This window comes from Haliotis rufescens, unplaced genomic scaffold (assembly GCF_023055435.1).
Source record: "Haliotis rufescens isolate VD_foot unplaced genomic scaffold, xgHalRufe1.0.p SCAF_166, whole genome shotgun sequence".
Classification (NCBI taxonomy): Eukaryota; Metazoa; Mollusca; class Gastropoda; order Lepetellida; family Haliotidae; genus Haliotis; species Haliotis rufescens.
The window spans coordinates 1-21,662 of NW_025963853.1; the positions used below are offsets into that span (position 1 = coordinate 1).

At 44.0% G+C, this 21,662-nt stretch overlaps 1 protein-coding gene across 4 annotated transcripts; it reads right to left on the bottom strand.

The window, feature by feature from the left end:
* Positions 1–3,348: 3,348 nt before the first annotated feature.
* On the bottom strand, positions 3,349–20,757 carry LOC124128297 (cdc42 homolog). Of its 4 annotated transcripts, none has more exons than XM_046491682.2 (5): positions 20,647–20,757; positions 11,517–11,641; positions 7,805–7,987; positions 6,836–7,033; positions 3,349–5,043 (listed from the first exon to the last, which is right to left on the bottom strand). In XM_046491682.2, the coding sequence occupies exons 2-5, from the start codon at positions 11,625–11,627 to the stop codon at positions 4,951–4,953; spliced, it is 585 nt and encodes a 194-aa protein (XP_046347638.2). In that variant the 5' UTR covers positions 11,628–11,641; positions 20,647–20,757; the 3' UTR covers positions 3,349–4,950. The 4 variants fall into 4 exon arrangements, with proteins under 4 accessions (XP_046347638.2, XP_046347639.2, XP_048253173.1 ...); XM_046491683.2 differs by lacking the exon at positions 20,647–20,757 and adding an exon at positions 13,702–13,844; XM_048397216.1 differs by lacking the exon at positions 20,647–20,757 and adding an exon at positions 13,669–13,761.
* Positions 20,758–21,662: the final 905 nt, after the last annotated feature.

Sequence of the window (21,662 nt, forward strand, 5' to 3'; positions counted from 1 at the left end):
AGAGAGATGGGGGAGAGAGAGAGAGATGGGAGAGAGAGAGGGGGAGAGAGAGATTGGGAGAGTGAGAGAGAGAGATGGGAGAGAGAGATGGGGAGAGAGAGAGGGGAGAGAGAGAGAGATGGGAGAGAGAGAGGGGGAGAGAGAGAGAGATGGGAGAGAGAGATGGGGAGAGAGAGAGAGATGTGAGAGAGAGAGGGGAGAGAGAGAGATGGGAGAGAGAGGGGAGAGAGAGAGAGGGAGAGAGAGAGAGGGAGAGAGAGAGAGGGGGAGAGAGAGATTGGGAGAGTGAGAGAGAGAGGGAGAGAGAGGGAGAGAGAGAGGGGGAGAGAGAGAGATGTGAGAGAGAGAGAGGGGAGAGAGAGATGGGGAGAGAGAGAGGGGGAGAGAGAGAGAGATGTGAGAGAGAGAGAGAGAGGGAGAGAGAGAGGGGGAGAGTGAGATGGGGAGAGAGAGAGATTGGGAGAGTGAGAGAGAGAGGGAGAGAGAGGGAGAGAGAGAGAGGGAGAGAGAGAGAGATGTGAGAGAGAGAGAGGGGGAGAGAGAGAGAGAGAGGGAGAGAGAGAGAGGGAGAGAGAGAGGGGGAGAGTGAGATGGGGAGAGAGAGATTGGGAGAGTGAGAGAGAGAGGGAGAGAGAGGGAGAGAGGAGAGAGATGTGAGAGAGAGAGGAGAGAGAGAGGGAGAGTGAGAGAGTGAGAGGAGAGAGGGGAGAGAGAGATGGGAGAGTGAGATGGGGAGAGAGAGATTGGGAGAGTGAGAGAGAGGGAGAGAGAGGGGAGAGAGAGAGGGGAGAGAGAGAGATTGGGAGTGAGAGAGAGGAGAGAGAGAGAGAGAGAGTGAGAGAGAGGGGGAGAGAGAGATGGGAGTGTGAGGAGAGAGGGAGAGAGAGAGGGGGAGAGTGAGAGTGTGAGAGGGGGAGAGAGAGATGTGAGGGAGAGAGGGGGGGAGAGAGAGATGGTGAGAGGGAGGGAGAGAGAGAGGGAGAGTGAGAGAGAGAGAGGAGATTGTCGATGAGAGTGTCGTTGGTGTGTAGATGATTGGGAATAGACTGTTGATCGATAAAGGTGTTCAACACAGGGGTTGGCGTATAGATAAGCGTTATAAACAGTCAGGTAGTTGCGACACTGTGGTCATATATTGTGGTATGTTGTTGTGTTGATGATGCATATGACACAGATTCCGGACTCGTCGCCCTTTGAATTCATATCAACACATACACCACCCCCTGACAATGCAGGTATACAGATGTGCTTAAAACAGCCAGGCAGCTACACCTCGAAATGTCTCAACAGACCGTGCAGTGTCGTGTCATGTTCATGTTCAATTCTGTCCAGATTGCTGTTTTCATTGTGAGTCAACCGAACGTGACTACAGCGTTAAAACGAGGAGTAGCTGATTGTTGTTTTACGCCAAAGTCACAGTATTTCAACTGAACTAAATCACGCCCTGGTAAAAGGCTCGAATATGGGCATTAAAACGAGTGGTTGACAGCATGAGCAGCGACCCCACGACACATACATCATCAGCAGGGTCATCTGTTTGTCGGCTTTTAGTTGTATTTTATACAGGGAATATTCTGCCCTTGGGTCTGTGTTGTTCCGAGTTGAAATGTACCTTTGAATAAGAGGTGAGGTGAGGTGAAATTGGGTTTAACGTCGCGTCCAAGATTATTGCACTTATAAAGCGACGTTCATGCACGTGTGTCTGTGGCTGCTTGTACTAGTCCGGACTGATGCCGATTTATAGTGCTAGCTCACTGAGATACCATGCCGCAGTTTAATATGAATAGCCCACTCAGACACAGTATACTGACTCCGAGCCGACCAGTCCTTGTTTTAACCCCTTAATGCCGAGCGCCAGACAGGGTAACAACAAGTACCATCTTTTAACGTCTTTTGGTATGACGCGGCCGGGTATCGAACCCCGGACCTTCCGCTCTCCGGGCGGACGCTCTACCACTAGACCACGGAGGCGGTCCCCTTTGAATAAGAATAATGCTTACCTTAAAAACATAGTGCCACAGCTTAAACATAATCATCCTATCATCAGTCCATGTAGAATGGATTACAGTGACTGCAACTGCCTTCTGACGTAGTTGTTATCTTGCTCAAAGTCAGATGTTGATGTAGTGGTCATAATTATTCTTAATTCGTTTTTGTTAAAAAACTTGCATGGAAGGTCTTATCTTATCTGTTATGTACACCTGTCAATCAACGCGTAATATGATACTACTGCACCGGTGTCGGCATGACGTAGACCTACTAATACCAGGGGTGTCTATACTAAATTTCGTTAGAACTAAACACTGATCGACCCGTGAACGGTGAAGATACGGGGGAAGACAGGTCTTCAGCAACCCATGCTTGTCGTGAGAGGCGACTAACGGGATCGGGTGGTCAGGCTCGCTGACTTGGTTGATGCATGTAATCGTATCCCAACTGCCTGGATTGATGCTCATGATGTCAGTAACCATATTGTCGGGTCCAGACTCGATTATTTACAGACCGCCGTCATATTGCTGAGTGCGACGTTAACATCATACAAACAAAACTGATCAGTATTAGTGAAGTAAACATCCAAGGGAGACAACTCTTGTGGGTTTTTTATTCCGCCAGCCCAGGAAAATGCAGTGAAAAAGATGAGCGAGCAGTACACAAGACACAGCCTACCCCCCTTTCAGAATGTAATGTTCTTACATATATATTCAATTTGAAAAATATAGTTCACCTTTACTCTAAAATTCATGAATAAATCGGAACTGCAATGTAGAGCTTCATATATACCCTGTCGAAATATTAGTCCGCTGAGCCGTTTTAACTTAATTTTACAGGATATTATCATCAGGATAATTCTAGGGTTGGTCCTTTTGCCCCTAAATTTGCAAAAAAGTCCCGCATTTTTAAATACAATGGGGCATTTTAACATTGTGCTGTATGGGCAAGTGTGGTTGTACCTCTGGAATATTTGAAATTTTCACATAAAGGGTCCATGTCAGAAAATTCCTGGAGTGAACCATGTATCATTATTTTTTTAATTCAATACGATGAACAAATCCAAGACACATTCAGTCCTCCTACACATTTCCATAATGATTAAGCCCTCCAAGCCTTGTGGTTATACTGAAGAAGATTCTTAAATAATCAAACTGTGAATTATTACCACTTAAAAAAGTGTTGTTTTTTTCTATTCTACTGGCATGAATTTGAATTCTATTATGCAATTAACACACATCCTATTTCAGATTTCTAGACGTAGTGGTACTTTTTAAAAACTGTTTATTTCTAGACGTAGTGATACTTTTTAAAAACTGTTTATGCAGTTAAAAGTACATAGACGAAAGGACACAAACCAAGGGATAAAAAAAACTTTATTTCTTTTATTTCAGTATGTACATATGTCCAAATATTGCTATTTACAACGTCGATCTAAACACATCTTTTATATAGATACTCGTGTTGATCTCTCCGACTTAGTATTATTAGGTCAAATGTATGTGATCATATCTACGTATTTCTCAGGAACATGATGCGATGACGGTTATCAATGTAACGGTCGAATATTAAGAGTTCTAAATACAATGTAAACTAGAGAGTAAAGTAAAATGACATTCAGAAAAATAAGAATAAAAGCAAGAAAAATATGGCAACACAGGCCAGGCTAAAATAAGTGATTATTTTAGATTTAAATTGTGTGTACATATTTTCATTTGCCGATTTTATTAAAAGATTAGAAAGATTATTTATCTAAGGCAAGAAAAATCCAACCCGACCCAACCCAACCCAACCCAACCCAGTAAAACGTTTGCTTATTTTCATTATGCTTTGTTAGTATATTAAGTTTTGTTTCAAATGAGGAATGTGTTACTTCAAAAAAGGAAAGTGCTCTTCGCCAAATATACCCAATGAACACAATTGAATTGTAGTGAGGTTGTGTATTTGTATACACAGGAATGGATAAACGTATTATAAATGGAAATATGAACATAAATAAAACATAATAGTGAAGTTTTGTGCGCATTTGTGCGAGTGTGCGTATATGCATATGTATGTTTGTTTTCCTAAAACAATTTAAACACTTACATTAAACAACAAAACTTATAGTAAAGGTAACACCAAATATGAAAATGAGACAACCATGTGATTCTACTGAGGCGCTAAGAAAAAGGTATTTCAGGCAGGAAAACATCAGTTGAGTTCCGATCCTTCTAAATCAATACTTCCTTTGTTCTCGGTACGTTTGGCATTCAGAGTTCTAATTAATCAGGCCACACATACTTCTGTTTTGTTTCACGTCGCGGTAAGAAGTATTCCAGTTAAATCATTTCGCAATTCGTCATTTTGGACCCATCGTGTTGACGATTATCTTTCCCCACAGAGACACGTGGCTATCTCTGCATGCACATTTCAACATAGTGAGTCAGTGAGTATGGTTTTACGCCGCTTTTAGCAATATTCCAGCAATATCACGGCGGAGGACGCCAGAAATGGACTTCACACATTGTACCCATGTCAGATATCGAACCCGGGTCTTCGGCGTGACGAGTTAACGCTTTAACAACTAGGCTACCCAACAGCCCCACATTCCAACATACGTAGAAATAGGCACGGCAAATGTTAACCGAGCTAAACATATAATTGCACTACAAAGGGAGAGAAGCTTCCGGTTCCATCGTGAGCCATCACAAGTCACAGCACCATCTATGTACACATGTCTACACTTGACTTCGTCACAGGACACGTGACTTAATAGTGACATCCGGTCTTCGTGATGCTTGTTTGGCCAGCTTGACGTGCACCATGATAATTTCACTGTTGACCGACGATTCAAGTTCAAGTGTTGCTATTAACAAGGTCGTGAGTAATGTTCTATCCTGTTAGATGAAAGTGTTTCTCTGCGTCCACCATCATCCACGAGACGTCTATTTAGCAAGAACTGTCCATGTGATACCCCTATCACAGAATGACACACTTTCTACCGGAAGGTTTCCGCTTTGGTGGGTCCAAGGCGGTCAGGATCGCCTCGTCAAAAACATTCTTCAATCCACGCTGCCAGAATAAAAAAAGGAGTGATAAATCTCAAATGATGGGACAGCAGAAGAATCCATTTTTCAACGCTGATTAAATTTCATTTTTTAACAATACAAATGCGAATATTATTGCAACGGACTGGTTCGCCTATCATGCGCTCCCTGCACTGAACAAGAGGTGAGCAAGTAGCCCAGTCGTATACGCCGCCGGATTGCGCTGTTTTGGATTGCGTCGATGTAGCACGCCAGAAACCTGAGATCGTGGGTTCGAATCCCGGTTCGCAAGTTTCACCACTGGTAAATGGGACCGGACTAATAGTTTGGTATGAATCAGATAGCTTCCACCAGAACATAACTAGAATCACGCTAATTGTTCCCGTATGTTGTATAGTGAGTGAGTTGGGTTTAACTCCGCCTTTAACAGTATTCGAGTTATTTCACCTCGTGTTAGCTTAATGTGGTAGGAAAGCCCGAAGTGATGCAGGTCTCAGACGTTTACCACTTCGGTGAAACCCACGAGCACGGGTATGGTGCTGACAAACCTAGAAACATAATCGGGGCGAACCGGGATTCGAACCCACAATCATAGGTTTCTGGCGTGCCTAAGGGACGCAACTCTGCACAGCGAATCGCGGCGCCTTAGACGACTGGGCGACCCGTGCCCCCTTATGTTTTATAATGATATGGAGGCGCACAGATCATGTTTCTAGGTTTGTCAGCACCATACCCGTGCTCGCGGGTTTCACCAAAGTTGTAAACGTCTGAGACCTGCATTATTTTGGGCTTTCCTCCCACATCACGCTGACACGTGACATATCTCAAACTATTATGCAAAGCAGTGTTTAAACAAACCCCCTCGCTGACTAATATTTCCCCAGCTGACTTTGATATGCACAGTAAGAGGTCTGAACTTTGGTTCACGTCAAACGAGAGACTGTCGTGGATTTTCCGTGTTTTGTACATGACAAGGGTAGGTAACTCTAATAACAACTGACTGACGTGAGATCCGGTTTATCAATAACTGCATGAAGAGCACAGCTATCTGCGCGTACCACCTGTCGAACCAGTACAAGGGAAATGCATTGTTTTATATAACTGAGTGAGTGAGTATGGTTTTACACCGCTTTTAGCAATATTCCAGAAAATATCACGGCGGGGGACACCAGAAATGGGCTTCACACATTGTACCCATGTTGGGAATCGAACCCGGGTCTTCGGTGTGACGAGCGAGCGCTTTAACCACTAGGCTACCCGACCGCCCCAATGGAGTAATATAGGTAATATAGCGCAAAACGTGCAAAATGTGCACACCGAGTTTTATGTTTATAAACTTCCATAAACCAGTGTTCGAAATACCTGCCTGCCCGACCGTCCGAGACGGGTTGATTTCAACTCGGGCTGCCAGATTTTCAAATCCCCCTGCCCGACGGTCGGGTTATATTTCATATGTGAAAATATTCTAAATATTTCCCAATGATAAGCATTAATTCACATGTAAAGATGAATGATAAAATGTAACCAAAAAGAAACCCCGTTAGCTTATCCTGAGAAACATATGATTATAGTGGGCAGACAGGTTTTGGTCAGGGCTGGCAAGTATTTCAGCTAGCAAGTCCTGTGGTCTGGCTGAAAGTTTGGGGAGTTTCATACCCTGCATAAACACAATAAATATTGAAGTTAGAGGAAAATGCATTGCTTTATATAACAAGTTATGTGACCAAGAATGTGTTTTCTCACAAACCAAATTAAACAAAGTCGCAACGATTTCGTTTCCTACACACCACGCTTATCAAATCATAGAAAAAGTTCACCTGTGTAAGGGCAGAGCACTCTACGTATTTGGCAGCCTTCACGTTCTTTGCGAGTTGTCTCCCCTGTTCAAATGTGACGGGTCGCTCCTTCCTCTTGGCTAGTTTGTTGATGGTCTCCAGGTCACCTCGGAGATCTGTCTTTGTCCCCACTATAAGGAACGGCGTTTCCCTAGAGTGGTGCATTATATCGGGGATCCACTGGAATAGAATGAGTGAGTGAGTGAGTTTGGTTTTACGCCGCTTTTAGCAATATTCCAGCAATATCACGGCGGGGGACACCAGAAATGCGCTTCACACATCGTACCCATGTCGGGATTCGAACCCGGGTCTTCGGCGTGACGAGAAAATAGAACGAGGAGACGTTCGTATCATAATGACGTTTCAAGCAGTAAATAGTGTCATATTTAGAAGTAAAGCGAGAATGATTCTCGTTGTAGATATATGTCTTCAGAGTGAAATCCAGGAGCAGGATACTGGTGAATTTAGCTTAGATTCGAACTCACAATCAGCGGATCCTGGTAACTAACAAGGTCACCTGTACGATCTGTTTAGACACTAACCCTGTGATTTCTAGGAACACCGTAGGTATTGTGATTTTTGTTTAGATAAAATAATGTCAATGTGAAAGCATATGGATTCGGGGGCACCCCAAATCAACTTTGTAAGTGGTAGGAGGAAAAAAATGTATGGTGGGTTTAACGTCGAAAGGTAATATGAAACAAGAAACAAAATAAGCTAATTCGTCGTATACAAAAGAAAAGGGCGGTCGGGTAGCCTAGTGGTTAAAGCTCTAGCTCGTCATGCCGAAGACCCGGGTTCGATTCCCGACACGGGTCAAATGCGTGAAGCCCATTTCTGGTGTCCCCCGCCGTGATATTGCTGGAATATTGCTAAAAAGGCGGCGTAAAACCATACTCACTCTCACACACAAAAGGAAAACTCGTCCTCGTGTTAATAATGACAGCTCACCTTTTCTTTGATGTTTGTGTATGATGAAGGGGAGACAACTGAGAAACAGAGTAGGAACACGTCTGTGTTTGTGTAGCTGAGGGGGCGGAGTCGGTCGTAGTCCTCCTGCCCCGCCGTGTCGAACAACCCCAGCGTGTAGGGCTCTCCCCCGATAATCACAGTCACCGCATAGTTGTCAAATACCTGGGAAACAAACAAAGAAAAACACAGTGTCAAACCTGTATTCATTTCAAATGTGTTGTAACTGTAACATAAATCAACAATGATGTGTTTTTTATATTTGTTCAACGCCAAACTCCATATCCCAGCTTAGTGACTGTTGCCTGTAAATAATCGAGTCTGGGACAGACAATCCAGTGAATAATACTTTGAGCAACCTCCCGCGCCGTCGGGGAACGACGACGCGCAATCAACTTTACCACGTAAAACATTCCACCCGTAAAGATCCGGGTTAGATTAAGTCTTCAGCAGTATGGCAAGTATGCTTGTCGTAAGAGGCAACTAACGGGATCGGGTGGTCAGGCTCCCTGACTTGGTTGATGCATGTCATCGTGTCCCAATTGCGTGGATCGATGCTCATGATGTCAATCACTGGATTGTCTGGTCCAGACTCGATTATTTACAGACCGCCGTCATATAGCTGGAATATTGCTGAATGCGGCGTTAAACAACAAACGAAACACAATCCATCCAGTGCCAACGTACAAGCACAAACATATTCTGACCCAAATCCCCGCGGGTATGAATGAAAGCCAATGCGAAACGCTAAGGGAGAGTTCTATGAAGACAATGACCTACAATGACGTAGATATAAGTATGAATACATTTAATCATCTATTGTGCATCTGTATCCCAGGTTATTATTTAAGCCTACAATGAATTGAATATCAATTCAAAAGAATCCATATGTCATACAATAGATTCTATCAACTCAAGAACAGTTAAGACCATGTCTGCACATTATAGGGTAGTCTGTCTCTCAGTCCCTGAAAAACAAAACATATTTGGCTATTCGCCCAGCCCTCAATGTAATGCTATGGCCCGAAATGAAGCAAGTCTAGATTTCCCACATCTCACTGGAGTCCTTTCAATATAAATGGAGTTGTTTGTTTCTATGAAAATTATATATTTTAAGAGACTGCATTTGGGTAAGTATTTGGGGGCATAGTTGGGAAGAGACCACTCACGTATATACAGGAGTACGGGTGTTTTCCACCCCACCCCACCCCACTCACCGTCGCAGGTAATCCTGTTAGATGTATTCGGTGTACAGCATACAAGTATTTCACACCTCATCCAAATCACCTTATAACCCCGCCCAGGGGCACGGGTGGCCCAGTCGTCTAAGGCGCCGCGATTCGCTGTGCAGAGTTGCGTCCCTTGGGCACGCCTGAAACCTTTGATTGTGGGTTCGAATCCCGGTTCGCCCCGATTATGTTTCTAGGTTTGTCAGCACCATACCCGTGCTCGTGGGTTTCACCGAAGTGGTAAACGTCTGAGACATGCATCACTTCGGGCTTCCTCCCACATTAAGCTGACACGCCGCGATATAACTGGAATCCTGTTAAAAGCGGCGTTAAACCCAACACACTCACTCACTGTAACCCCAGCCCACTCACCACGGGCAGGTAATCCTGTGGAGACCTATGTGTAGTACAGTATACAAGTGTTTCCAACCACATCACCCCCACTCCATCCCACCCCACTCACCGTGGGCAGGTAATCAGGGAACGTATGTGTAGTACAGTATACAAGTGTTTCCCACCACGTCACCACCTCCCCACACCTCCCCCTACCCCCACCCCTCCCCCACCCCTCCCCACTCACCGTGGGCAGGTAATCAGGGAACGTATGTGTAGTACAGCATACAAGTGTTTCCCACCACGTCACCCCCACCCCACCCCACCCCTCCCCACTCATCGTGGGCACGTAATCAGGGAACGTATGTGTAGTACAGTATACAAATGTTTTCCACCACATCACCCCCACCCCACCCCACCCCTCCCCACTCACCGTGGGCAGGTAATCAGGGAACGTATGTGTAGTACAGCATACAAGTGTTTCCCACCACGTCACTCCCACCCCACCCCACCCCTCCCCACTCATCGTGGGCACGTAATCAGGGAACGTATGTGTAGTACAGTATACAAATGTTTTCCACCACATCACCCCCACCCCACCCCACCCCTCCCCACTCATCGTGGGCACGTAATCAGGGAACGTATGTGTAGTACAGCATACAAGTGTTTCCCACCACGTCACCCCCACCCCACCCCACCCCTCCCCACTCATCGTGGGCACGTAATCAGGGAACGTATGTGTAGTACAGTATACAAATGTTTTCCACCACATCACCCCCACCCCACCCCACCCCTCCCCACTCACCGTGGGCACGTAATCAGGGAACGTATGTGTAGTACAGCATACAAGTGTTTCCCACCACGTCACCCCCACCCCACCCCACCCCTCCCCACTCATCGTGGGCACGTAATCAGGGAACGTATGTGTAGTACAGCATACAAGTGTTTCCCACCACATCACCCCCTCCCCACCCCTCCCCACTCACCGTGGCCACGTAATCAGGGAACGTATGTGTAGTACAGTATACAAATGTTTCCCACCACATCACCCCACCCCCACCCCTCCCCACTCACCGTGGGCACGTAATCAGGGAACGTATGTGTAGTACAGTATACAAGTGTTTCCCACCACATCACCCCCTCCCCACCCCACCCCTCCCCACTCACCGTGGGCAGGTAATCAGGGAACGTATGTGTAGTACAGTATACAAGCGTTTCCCACCACGTCACCCCCACCCCTCCCCACTCACCGTAGGCACGTAATCAGGGAACGTATTTGTAGTACAGTATACAAGCGTTTCCCACCACGTCACCCCCTCCCCACCCCTCCCCACTCACCGTAGGCACGTAATCAGGGAACGTATTTGTAGTACAGTATACAAGTGTTTCCCACCACATCACCCCCACTCCATCCCACCCCACTCACCGTGGGCACGTAATCAGGGAACGTATGTGTAGTACAGTATACAAGTGTTTCCCACCACATCACCCCCTCCCCACCCCACCCCTCCCCACTCACCGTGGGCAGGTAATCAGGGAACGTATGTGTAGTACAGTATACAAGCGTTTCCCACCACGTCACCCCCACCCCTCCCCACTCACCGTAGGCACGTAATCAGGGAACGTATTTGTAGTACAGTATACAAGCGTTTCCCACCACGTCACCCCCTCCCCACCCCTCCCCACTCACCGTAGGCACGTAATCAGGGAACGTATTTGTAGTACAGTATACAAGTGTTTCCCACCACATCACCCCCACTCCATCCCACCCCACTCACCGTGGGCACGTAATCAGGGAACGTATGTGTAGTACAGTATACAAGCGTTTCCCACCACGTCACCCCCACCCCACCCCACTCACCGTGGGCACGTAATCAGGGAACGTATGTGTAGTACAGTATACAAGTGTTTCCCACCACGTCACCCCACCCCACCCCCACCCCTCCCCACTCACCGTGGGCACGTAATCCTGAGGGAAGGTGTTTGTGGTATACGAGTACAGCATACAGGTCTTCCCCACGGCCCCGTCCCCTCCCCACTCACCGTGGGCACGTAATCCTGAGGGAAGGTGTTTGTGGTATACGAGTACAGCATACAGGTCTTCCCCACGGCCCCGTCCCCTCCCCACTCACCGTGGGCACGTAATCCTGAGGGAAGGTGTTTGTGGTATACGAGTACAGCATACAGGTCTTCCCCACGGCCCCGTCCCCGATCACAACACACTTCAGGGTCTGCATCGTCATTATCAGTTTTCACTCTGAAACAAAGCAGTTTACTTTTTAAATATATTTCCTTTAATCACAACAAATACTGTTACACAGACTATGATTACTACAGCATAGATACCCGAGCAACAAATAAACTACTTGCTACATGGTAAATTATTAATTTAATAACAGGCTATTTATATTGCGCATATTTCCACACCACTCAGGGGAATGCTCAAAGCGGTATTATTACCCCGGTCACTCGATCATTGTGCTCTCAAGAATCATTCTCAGCTCCCTGGGGAGTATACAGCCTAAGCTGCCTGTTAGGCGCTAGAAGGTTAACATCCTACCGGGTACCCATTCACTGCTGGGTGAACAGAGGCACATTTCGAACAAAGTCACTTGCCTAAGGAGACACCACATGTGGTACATGTGTTTCTGTGTGGGGCAGGACCGAAGCCCTGGAAACTCTCAGGAGTCAAGCTGCCGAAACGCGGACTCCGACGTTGCTTAACTTCATGCGAATTGTGACTTGTGCGCTGTGCACAGGACCACTGGCCACCATATGCCATTGACGTGTATAAACGCTTGCAAATACATTGCAAGTGAATCCGTGGCATTTCATTGGCTCACTAAGCAACGTTTGGCGTGATTTTTTCATAAACCGAAAAGAATAGGCCGGGCCCACTAACAGACTACTGTTTCCTGACTGATTGATGATAGAATGGTCGGGGATTTTGTTGGGTTATTGCGCTGAACGGTGTCATTTACGATGTCACTAACGAAGTTAGTGTTGTTGTCTACGTTAAGCATTGTCTTAATGCTTAAATAAGCAGTAGGTTATTGTTATCGGCGTGTTTATATATAAAAAATAACTTTTTAATGTTTTGTTTGTGTTTTTTTGTTCTGAACAAAACGATACCGGGGTGCACATCGGCTTTAACGTTTATACCTCCATAAGCGAGAAAAAAATATTGATGTCAATTCTTAATTCAAATAGTGCGTAATGTTTAGATTACAAGAACTCTGACTGACCAGGAACGGTCCATTTAGCCTTTCCTGTTCAACCTAAATGTTGGCCTGAAATCTCACATTCAGTCCGGTTATATTACACTGCTATTCCCCGTATCCGTTCTCGTCTTTAAGCTGATCACTGTCTGTGTCGGACCGCCTCCGTGGTCTAGTGGTAGAGCGTCCGCCCGGAGAGCGGAAGTTCCGGGGTTCGAACCCCGGCCGCGTCATACCTAAAGACGTTAAAGGTGAGGTGAAATGGAGTTTAACGTCGCGTCCAAGATTATTGCACTTATATAGCGACGTGCATGCACGTGTGTGTGTGTGTGTGTGTGTGTTTGTGGCTGCTTGTACAAGACCGGACTGATGCCGATTTATAGTGCTAGCCCACTGAGATACCAGTGTTTAACATGAATGCCCAACTCAGACACAGTATACTTACTCCGAGCCGACAAGTCCTTGCTTTAACCCCTTAATGCCGAGCGCCAGACAGGGTAACAACAAGTACCATCTTTTAACGTCTTTTGGTATGACGCGGCCGGGGTCGAACCCCGGACTTTCCGCTCTCCGGGCGGACGCTCTACCACTAGACCACGGAGGCGGTCAAAATACGTTAAAAGATGGTACTTGTTGTTACCCTGTCTGGCGCTCGGCATTAAGAGGCTCGGAGTCAGTATACTGTGTCTGAGTGGGGTGTTCATGTCATGCGGCATGGTTTCCCAGTGAGCTAGCACATGTACTTCAGTCCGGACTAGTACAAGCAGCCACACAAACACACACACACACACGTCGTTATATAAGTGCAATAATCTTGGACGCGACGTTAAACACCATTTCACCTCACCACACTGTCTGTGTCAGCGTAACTCCCTTGACAGCCTGAGCCAAGCCTATACAGCCCACCGTAATTTTAATACAGAGCTCCGACCTGTTACAAGCCTGTCGACGTAACTCACCTTGACTGCTCACACCTCGTTTATGATAAAAAACACATGAGAATAAGTTGCGTAAGTTCATAAGCGGTAATTCATAGCCGAAAAGGTATACATTTTTCACGCCTCACCTGGATATATTAAAAGCAAAATTCAATTAGTACCGTGTTGTCCTGATCGAAAGAATGTAAGACCGTCCACAATGTGTAATGCGCCCTTTCTCCACAGCAAAGACTGAGTCATTGAACAGACATATACGCGTTGAGTATTGTGCAAGTGTTAGCCGAGGCCCGAGCTCTGTTTGCTCAGTGACTAAGCTGCTCTGCGACACGTTGTATATCAATATAAACACAAACCTTGTCGTGCAATAGACTATATATGTACATGTCCACACGTACAGTGAAACTGTTAACATGAACGTTTTAGACCATGCATGTGGTGAGGGATTGGATGGGTGGTTGAGTGAGCGAGCTCTGTTTAACGACGCTTTTAACAGTACTTAAATGACAACCTTTAGTCCGTTATATCCCTGTCCTGTCTAGCCAACCTCTGCGGTGTAGTGGATATAACCCGGAGCGAAATGGCGGTGTTTCGATTCCCAGCCGGTCATACTAAAAAAACGTTTTCTTTACAGAATTGGAATTTATTTATTTTATTGGAATATTGCTGAGTGCGGCGTTAAACAACCAACAAACAAACTACGATGTGCAGGTTTTTAAAAAATAATAAATATCCTTGGAAATCCAAGACTGAGGAGGTGTTACGTGTGTATCAAGGGTACGAACGCACTAAATTATGCCCCACTTCAGTACAACTTTCTATAGGAACGCTGTAGCCCTTGTACAGAGACGAGGAGGGGCGTACCCCAAACTGCATATCGGAGTTCAGAGGATTCAGCATACAAAGTTACGAACAGTGAAATATGTCATCGCGTGTGTAGAACTATGTACAGTAAAGTACGTTTATAACGAACACACTGATAACGAACTGACCGATATAACCAACTTATTTTTTAGTCCCGACCATTTGTTGTATAAATGCTGTATATATGCCTATAACGAACTACGGTTATTACGAACTAAAATTAGTGGCCCCTTTGAGTTCGTTATAACCGTAGTTTACTGTAATATGTAAACTACGGTTAAAACGAACTCAGAGTTTAAAAGAACATACTGCTACAAAAATATATATTAATAGTCGATAATAGCATTACTGATTAAACAAATTATGCAAGTTATTGCACAGAATATATAATATTATGAGAGTTGGGAAGGTGGAAAGCTCTACGGGTGGAAGGCTTCAGATGTACAAAGGATTCCAATGATTCGAATCCTATATTATATACACGTTTGTCATTTGAAAAGACGTGACATTTATTTCAACTCATCTTATATTGTGAGTGAGTGAGTGTGGTTTAACACCGGTTTCGGGAACAGACAAGCAACATCACGGAGGGAGACACCAGAAATGGGCTTCACAACTATGAGAATCGAACCCGGGTCTTCGGTCTGGCGAGCAAATGATTATCTCTTGCATTAATTTTCTCGATCGTGTCTGCGCCATCCGAATCGAACGATCAAATGATGCCATCCAAGCATGAATAGCGATTATATAATACATGTACAGCGAACGCCCTGAAGCATGGAATAACGCTGAAAAACATGTCTACTCATTGTAACTGAGACCCGTGAAGATCCGGGGTAGAAAAGGTCTTCAGCAACCCATGCTTGCCGTAAAAGGCGACTATGCTTGTCGTAAGAGGCGACTAACGGGATCGGGTGGTCAGGCTCGCTGACTTGGTTGATGCATGTCACCGATCCCAATTGTATGGATTGATGCTCATGATGTCCATAACCTGATTGTCTGGTTTAGGCTCGATTATTTACAGCTGGAATATTGCTGAGTGCTGTGTTAAACAACAAATAAACAAACAAACAATATAACTGAACAGGCTTAAATCTGAAAGGGAAAGAACCATTCCATCCACGTTACTAACACTGTCATTAAGTGTGAAGTTAAATCACTCTTCAACCAATCAGTTTCAAGCATTCTTTAACATCATCGTAGAATACACAATGAATGCTCCCCAGCTGAAGCAGCCAGCAATCACCATATCAAATCTTTAACTCAGAAACGATACCTCTCTGTACTGATTTTCAATTAGAGTGCAGCCTGCAGTTGGGAGCGTTCATTGTGTAGTACTCCCCCGTGTTGTCCATTGTAATGCGTGTCCGTCGTCATGTTAGAAATACCAATGGGTGCAGCATGTCGTGTCGTGTCTTTCACAAGGACTGAAGAGGGTGCACAGAATATGTTGTGCTTTCTTTGGCGGATATTGAATTGTTCCTGTTAATCCTAGAGGGTGAGTTGGGCGTTGCTCCGTGGGTAATGCTTCACGAATGTGCGGGGGCGGATCCATGAATTTAAAGGGGGTGGGGGTGGGGGTAGGGGTGGGTGGGGGTTCACTTGGGCCATTTGTAACATCAGTGGGGATGGGGGTCCACACAAAAGCCTACCCCCCAAATCACGAATACTTTATGTAAACTATATATGTTATTTTTTCTTTAACAAACAAATGAACATGCTATCGTGGTAGGCAATGAGTATACAAAATGTATACGAAACGTCATCAGATGCAAAACAGTGTTGGTGGGGGTGGAGGGGTGTGGCCACCCCTAGATGTGTATGTTCGTCCGTCGCAAGTAGAGGTACACAGTGTATACAAGCCTGGTAAGTGTTGTATAACCGACATCTTAGTAACTCTTACTCTCTCAGTACACATATTGTATCTAATTCTACAGCCGTCCCCGAATATGTCGAAAACTCGACCAGAACAAAACCAGTACTTATTCCCCAGGGATTAACTTCTGATATAACGAAATGGAATGTTTAATTTAATAGTCGACCAGAACAAAACCAGTACTTATTCCCCAGGGATTCACTTCTGATATAACGAAATGGAATGTATAATTTAATGGTCGACCAGAACAAAACTAATACTTATTCCCCAGGGCTTAACTTCTGATGTAACGAAATTGAGTGTATAATTTAATACTCGACCAGAAAAAAAACATTACTTATTCCCAAGGGCTTCACTTCTGATATAACGAAATGGAATGTATAATTTAATGGTCGACCAGAACAAAACTAATACTTATTCCCCAGGGCTTAACTTCTGATGTAACGAAATTGAGTGTATAATTTAATACTCGACCAGAAAAAAAACATTACTTATTCCCAAGGGCTTCACTTCTAATATAACGAAATGGAGTGTATAATTTAATAGTCGGCCAATACACAAAACCAATGCTTATTCCCCAGGGCTTAACTTCTGATATAACGAAATGGAATGTATAATTTAATACTCGACCAGAAAAAAAACCCAGTACTTATTACCCAGGTCTTAACTTCTGATATAACGAAATGGAATGTATAATTTAATGCTCGACCAGAACAAAACCAACACTTACTCCCGAGGAGGGTTGAACTTCGGATAAAACGAAGTAAGATACATAGTGAATAGTCGACTAGACCAAAACCATTACTTACTGCTGCGAAGGGGTAAACCACGTTTATAAGGAGCTGCTTTTGAACGTCCATTAGAGTGCGATACTCCCGGAGCTGGCATTATTTCGAGCTGTCGATCCTGTGAATTATGATACCAACGCCTAATCGCCATGCAGAAAAACAATCAAAATAAAACTGATCGGCAGAACAAAGCTATACTGAGCCCGGACGCACCGTAGCAACGGTCCAGTCAGCTGTACTGTTGTTTATGTGTTTGTTTATTTGTATAACGCCGCAATATGACTATATGACGACTGTCTATAAATAATGAACCAGACAATCCAGTGATTGACTTCATGGGCATAGATCCACGGAATTGGGATACGATGACATGCATCAACCAAGTCAGCGATCCTTACCACCCGTTCTCGTTAGTCGCCTCTTACGATAAGCATAGTCACCTTTTACGGCAAGCATGGGTTGCTGAAGACCTATTCTAACCCGGATCTCCACATCCAGCTGTACTGTATGATATCTTATACAAGTGAGTGAGTATTGTTTTACGACGCGTTTAGCAATATTCCAACAATATCACGGCGGGGGACACCAGAAATGGGCTTCATACATTGTACCCATGTGGGGAATCGAACCCGGATCTACGGCGTGACGAGCGAACAGTTTAACCACTAGGCAACCCCACCGCCCCTTATATGAAAGTCACGCGAGTAACGAATTCGCATGATGAATATTAACTGGTTTTTCACCCCAAAAGAAACCTAAAAATCAATATAACTTACGTCAGAAACGAACTGGTCAAACTGTTCACTGACATCGGAGTGACACGCAAAATATCACAGGAGCTCCGGGAGGTTGTGGTGGCGGTCTTAAGTCTCTGTTCGAGGGAGACCCCCTACCACCATCTCCATTCCTTTATAAAAACCGTTATACAATGTGGTGCTTATTTTTACTCACCTCAAGTCAAACCGAGACCTACAAGTCACTGTTCCCCCCAGTGTTGTCTTTGTGCGAAGACTGTCGGGGAAGAATTATAGGACTTAAAGCGTAACACTTCCTGATTTAAAACCTGTGTTGCTATGGAAATGATCACAACTAGCGATAACTTCCTTTATCGTGCCAGGCAAGCTGTTAAAGGGTATTTTGAGTTGTCACACGCGGAGGGGAGTGTTGATGAGGCATCAACGGCATATACTAACACTGTAAACACAACATCCAACGACCGTTCCTGTTTCCAAGGTGACGTTTTTCGCATAACATGATTTACGTATATTCTGTTTCCCAGGTTTTCAACTAAGGGAGTTTGCCTAATGTGGATGTACACCTAACACCGAAGTCTTCCCCTCCCCCAACATCGACTATCCAGTGTGATATACCTCAGTTCTATAGTCAGTCGTACCAGGGCCCCGTTCCCCAAAGCGATCTTAGCACTACGATGATCGTAAGCCTATGTTAAAGTATGGGACTTACGATCACCTGAGTGCTAAGATCGCTTTGAGGAACGGGGCCCAGGGAGTCTATATATTTTTGTTTGTTGTTTACCACCAGACTCAGCGATATTCCAGCTATATGACGGCGATCTGTAAATAATCCAGTCTGGACCAGACAATCCAGTGATTGACATCATGAGCATCGATCCACGCAACAATTTCCAAGTGTATACTTTCTTTTGCCCAGCTAGAATTCTTCAGACTGTGGCTTTTTAACAACACTCATTTGCACACTACAAATACTGTTTAGGGCGTATTCGGAGGCTGAGCGTCCATATCTCTAAAACTGAGTTCATACAAATAGAATTTAACCACAGTCTATCGTGTCAGGCAATCATTTTAAAGATACGTGACATCTCACCGGTATTATCGTACTACACGAAATAGATATTTTAGGATTAACGAAAGGTATTATTATATATGGAGCTAATCTGCCGCGTTTATAAGATTATATTACCGGTACATCAATAGTATCATTACATTACACCAATCGTATTATTAGCTATGTGAGCGTGACAAAATAGAATGTACAGTAAACTACGGTTATAACGAACTAAAAGGGCCCACTAATTTTAGTTCGTTATAACCGTAGTTCGTTATAAGCATATGTATAGCATATATACACCAGAGGCCGGGACAAATAATAAGTTCGTCATATCCGTCAGTTCGTTATAAGCGTGTTCGTTATAAACGTAGTTTACTCTGTGTGTGTGTGTGTGTGTGTGTGTGTGTGTGTGTGTGTGTGTGTGTGTGTGTCTGTGTGTGTGTGTGTGTGTGTGTACATATAGTGTCGTAGGAATAAGTTTGATTGTAGTTTGTTTTTCTTACCCATATATATTTACTGTTGTTGTTTATTCTAATAACAATATTAGTAGTTATAGAATTATTATAAAAATAATAATTATTGTTTTCATTATAATTATATTCTTAATGTCATTTGATTCACACTGTTATAAAAGAAACATAGGAAGCCGGTAAAGGAATTCTGGTCCTTGTAAATAATGATTGATGTATTGTCGAGTTGACGTTAAATCACTCACTCGCTGAGTCAAATGACCCAATCCTTTCAATTGCAGTACTACGCTAACGTAAATATGCAAATCGAAGTCGTCGATATGCACACGCTAGTCCGCCTTGCGTGTTCTTAACAGATAGCAAAGCTCGAACCATATCTTCCCCAGGCAAGGGAATTAATTGACTATAAAAGTCCAGTTTACACAAGAAAGGCTAGACTCGTATTTGAGGGGGTAAAATGTCAGCCCGTCTTCCAATGAATACCAACTCGAATCACATGACCTACCGCAGCTACAAATCAATGTCGTTTTGGACTCAATATGCATAAGGGGGTGCGACATGAAAACACTGAATAGAACTATCTAGCAATATTCAAAACCCTTTCATACGTCTTTAAAGAAAAAGAAATAATTTATTAAATACTGTAAACATTTGTTTCCTTAGCTTTTTTCATCACTTTGAAATAGGCGTGAGAAAAAACATACAACTTTCAAAATGTAATATTTGTTGAACTATCGGACGTTTCTACTAGGGCTGGGACGGGTAACTCGGGTACCCGGGTCGGGTTGGTCCCGAGTAGGACCCGGGTAACCACAGGACTACTCGGACCCGTGGTTTGTCACGTGATATATATTGTTTGATGACAAAAAACTAAAACTAAAACTCTATGGTTACACTATAAGTCACTAATAAATATTCGATTCCCTCTGACTTTTATATGTTTGAATAAAGATAAAACTTCATACATTAAACTTCAGTGTATTCATGAGCGGATCGCCTTACACGTGTATCTGAAAACATTTTGACAGGGCTAAGGTCAAACCTTTCCAAATCGGACAGTTTGTACCTATTTCTAAATATCTACAGCGGGTACCCGGGTAGGGTCGGGTAATAGTGTGGTGGGTACCCGGGTAGTAAATTTGGACCTGTTCACGCCCTTTAGTTTCTACCTGTTCAGCTGTCGCTATCATTTGCTGTGTTAGATTTTAAACGGTTTAACAAACGCCGCTGAGTTTAGGTTTGGGTGGATTAAGCACATACGTCATATCTATGACATCTTATTAGTTTCATAATACCTCTTACCTTTACCGCGCAGTTCAATGTAATCCTGGTCGGCCAACGTGACACCACCTTCGTTAATGTTGCCAAGTCGCCCACAACACAATTTATATACCAAAGCTCCGGTTGTCTATATTTAGAATAACTATTTTTAGTCGCCGGTACATCTAAGGGAGACAACCGGTACATAGGTTAACGAGGTCGTGCTTATTGAATTGATAAACTGCGTCGATGGGTTTTGAGCGCAATTGTTGTGATGTTTAATAGCGGAAATCGGTAAAATTTCATGACTAAGGTGACGAATAAGGAACAGGCATACTACAAAGAAATTGAGCAATAGTTGGTTATATTTGTGTCTACACTTGTAGCAGTAGGATGTTACACTTCCTACACACACACACACACACACACACACACACACACACACACACACACACACACACAAATATATATATATATATATATATATATATATATATATATATATATACATATATATATATATATGATGTTACACTTACTATATATATATATATGATGTTACACTTACTATATATATAATGAATTCGAAATGTGGCTTCTACAAATAACCATGTTATTGATGCAATTGAAATAAGGTGATCCATGGCCACTTCAGCATTCATAGATTTAGCTGTTGGGCCTCTTTTCATAACCCTCACTATCGGTTGGGCCAATTAAACTATCGTAGCGCTACGACTTTGTAACCGCCATACTTTCACATGGACGAAAATTACGACATGGACGTAAATGCTTTAACATAGCTTTCGCCTTCGTAACTCAAATACACTCTTCGAAAAAAGAAACGCATAGGTGTTTTGAGAATTCCAGTTTTCCCAGCAATCGTCATAAAGACACTTCTTATGTTTGATTCCCGTTAATCATGTCATGTTTGTTGTGCATTGCGCGCAACACATCTTAAAATGTTTTTTTGTAAACGTTTATCAGCAAAGATGCAAAGGATGCACGGAAATCGCTTTCAAAGTTTTCAGCACAATGCACGTGCAAAATGTTGGAAACAA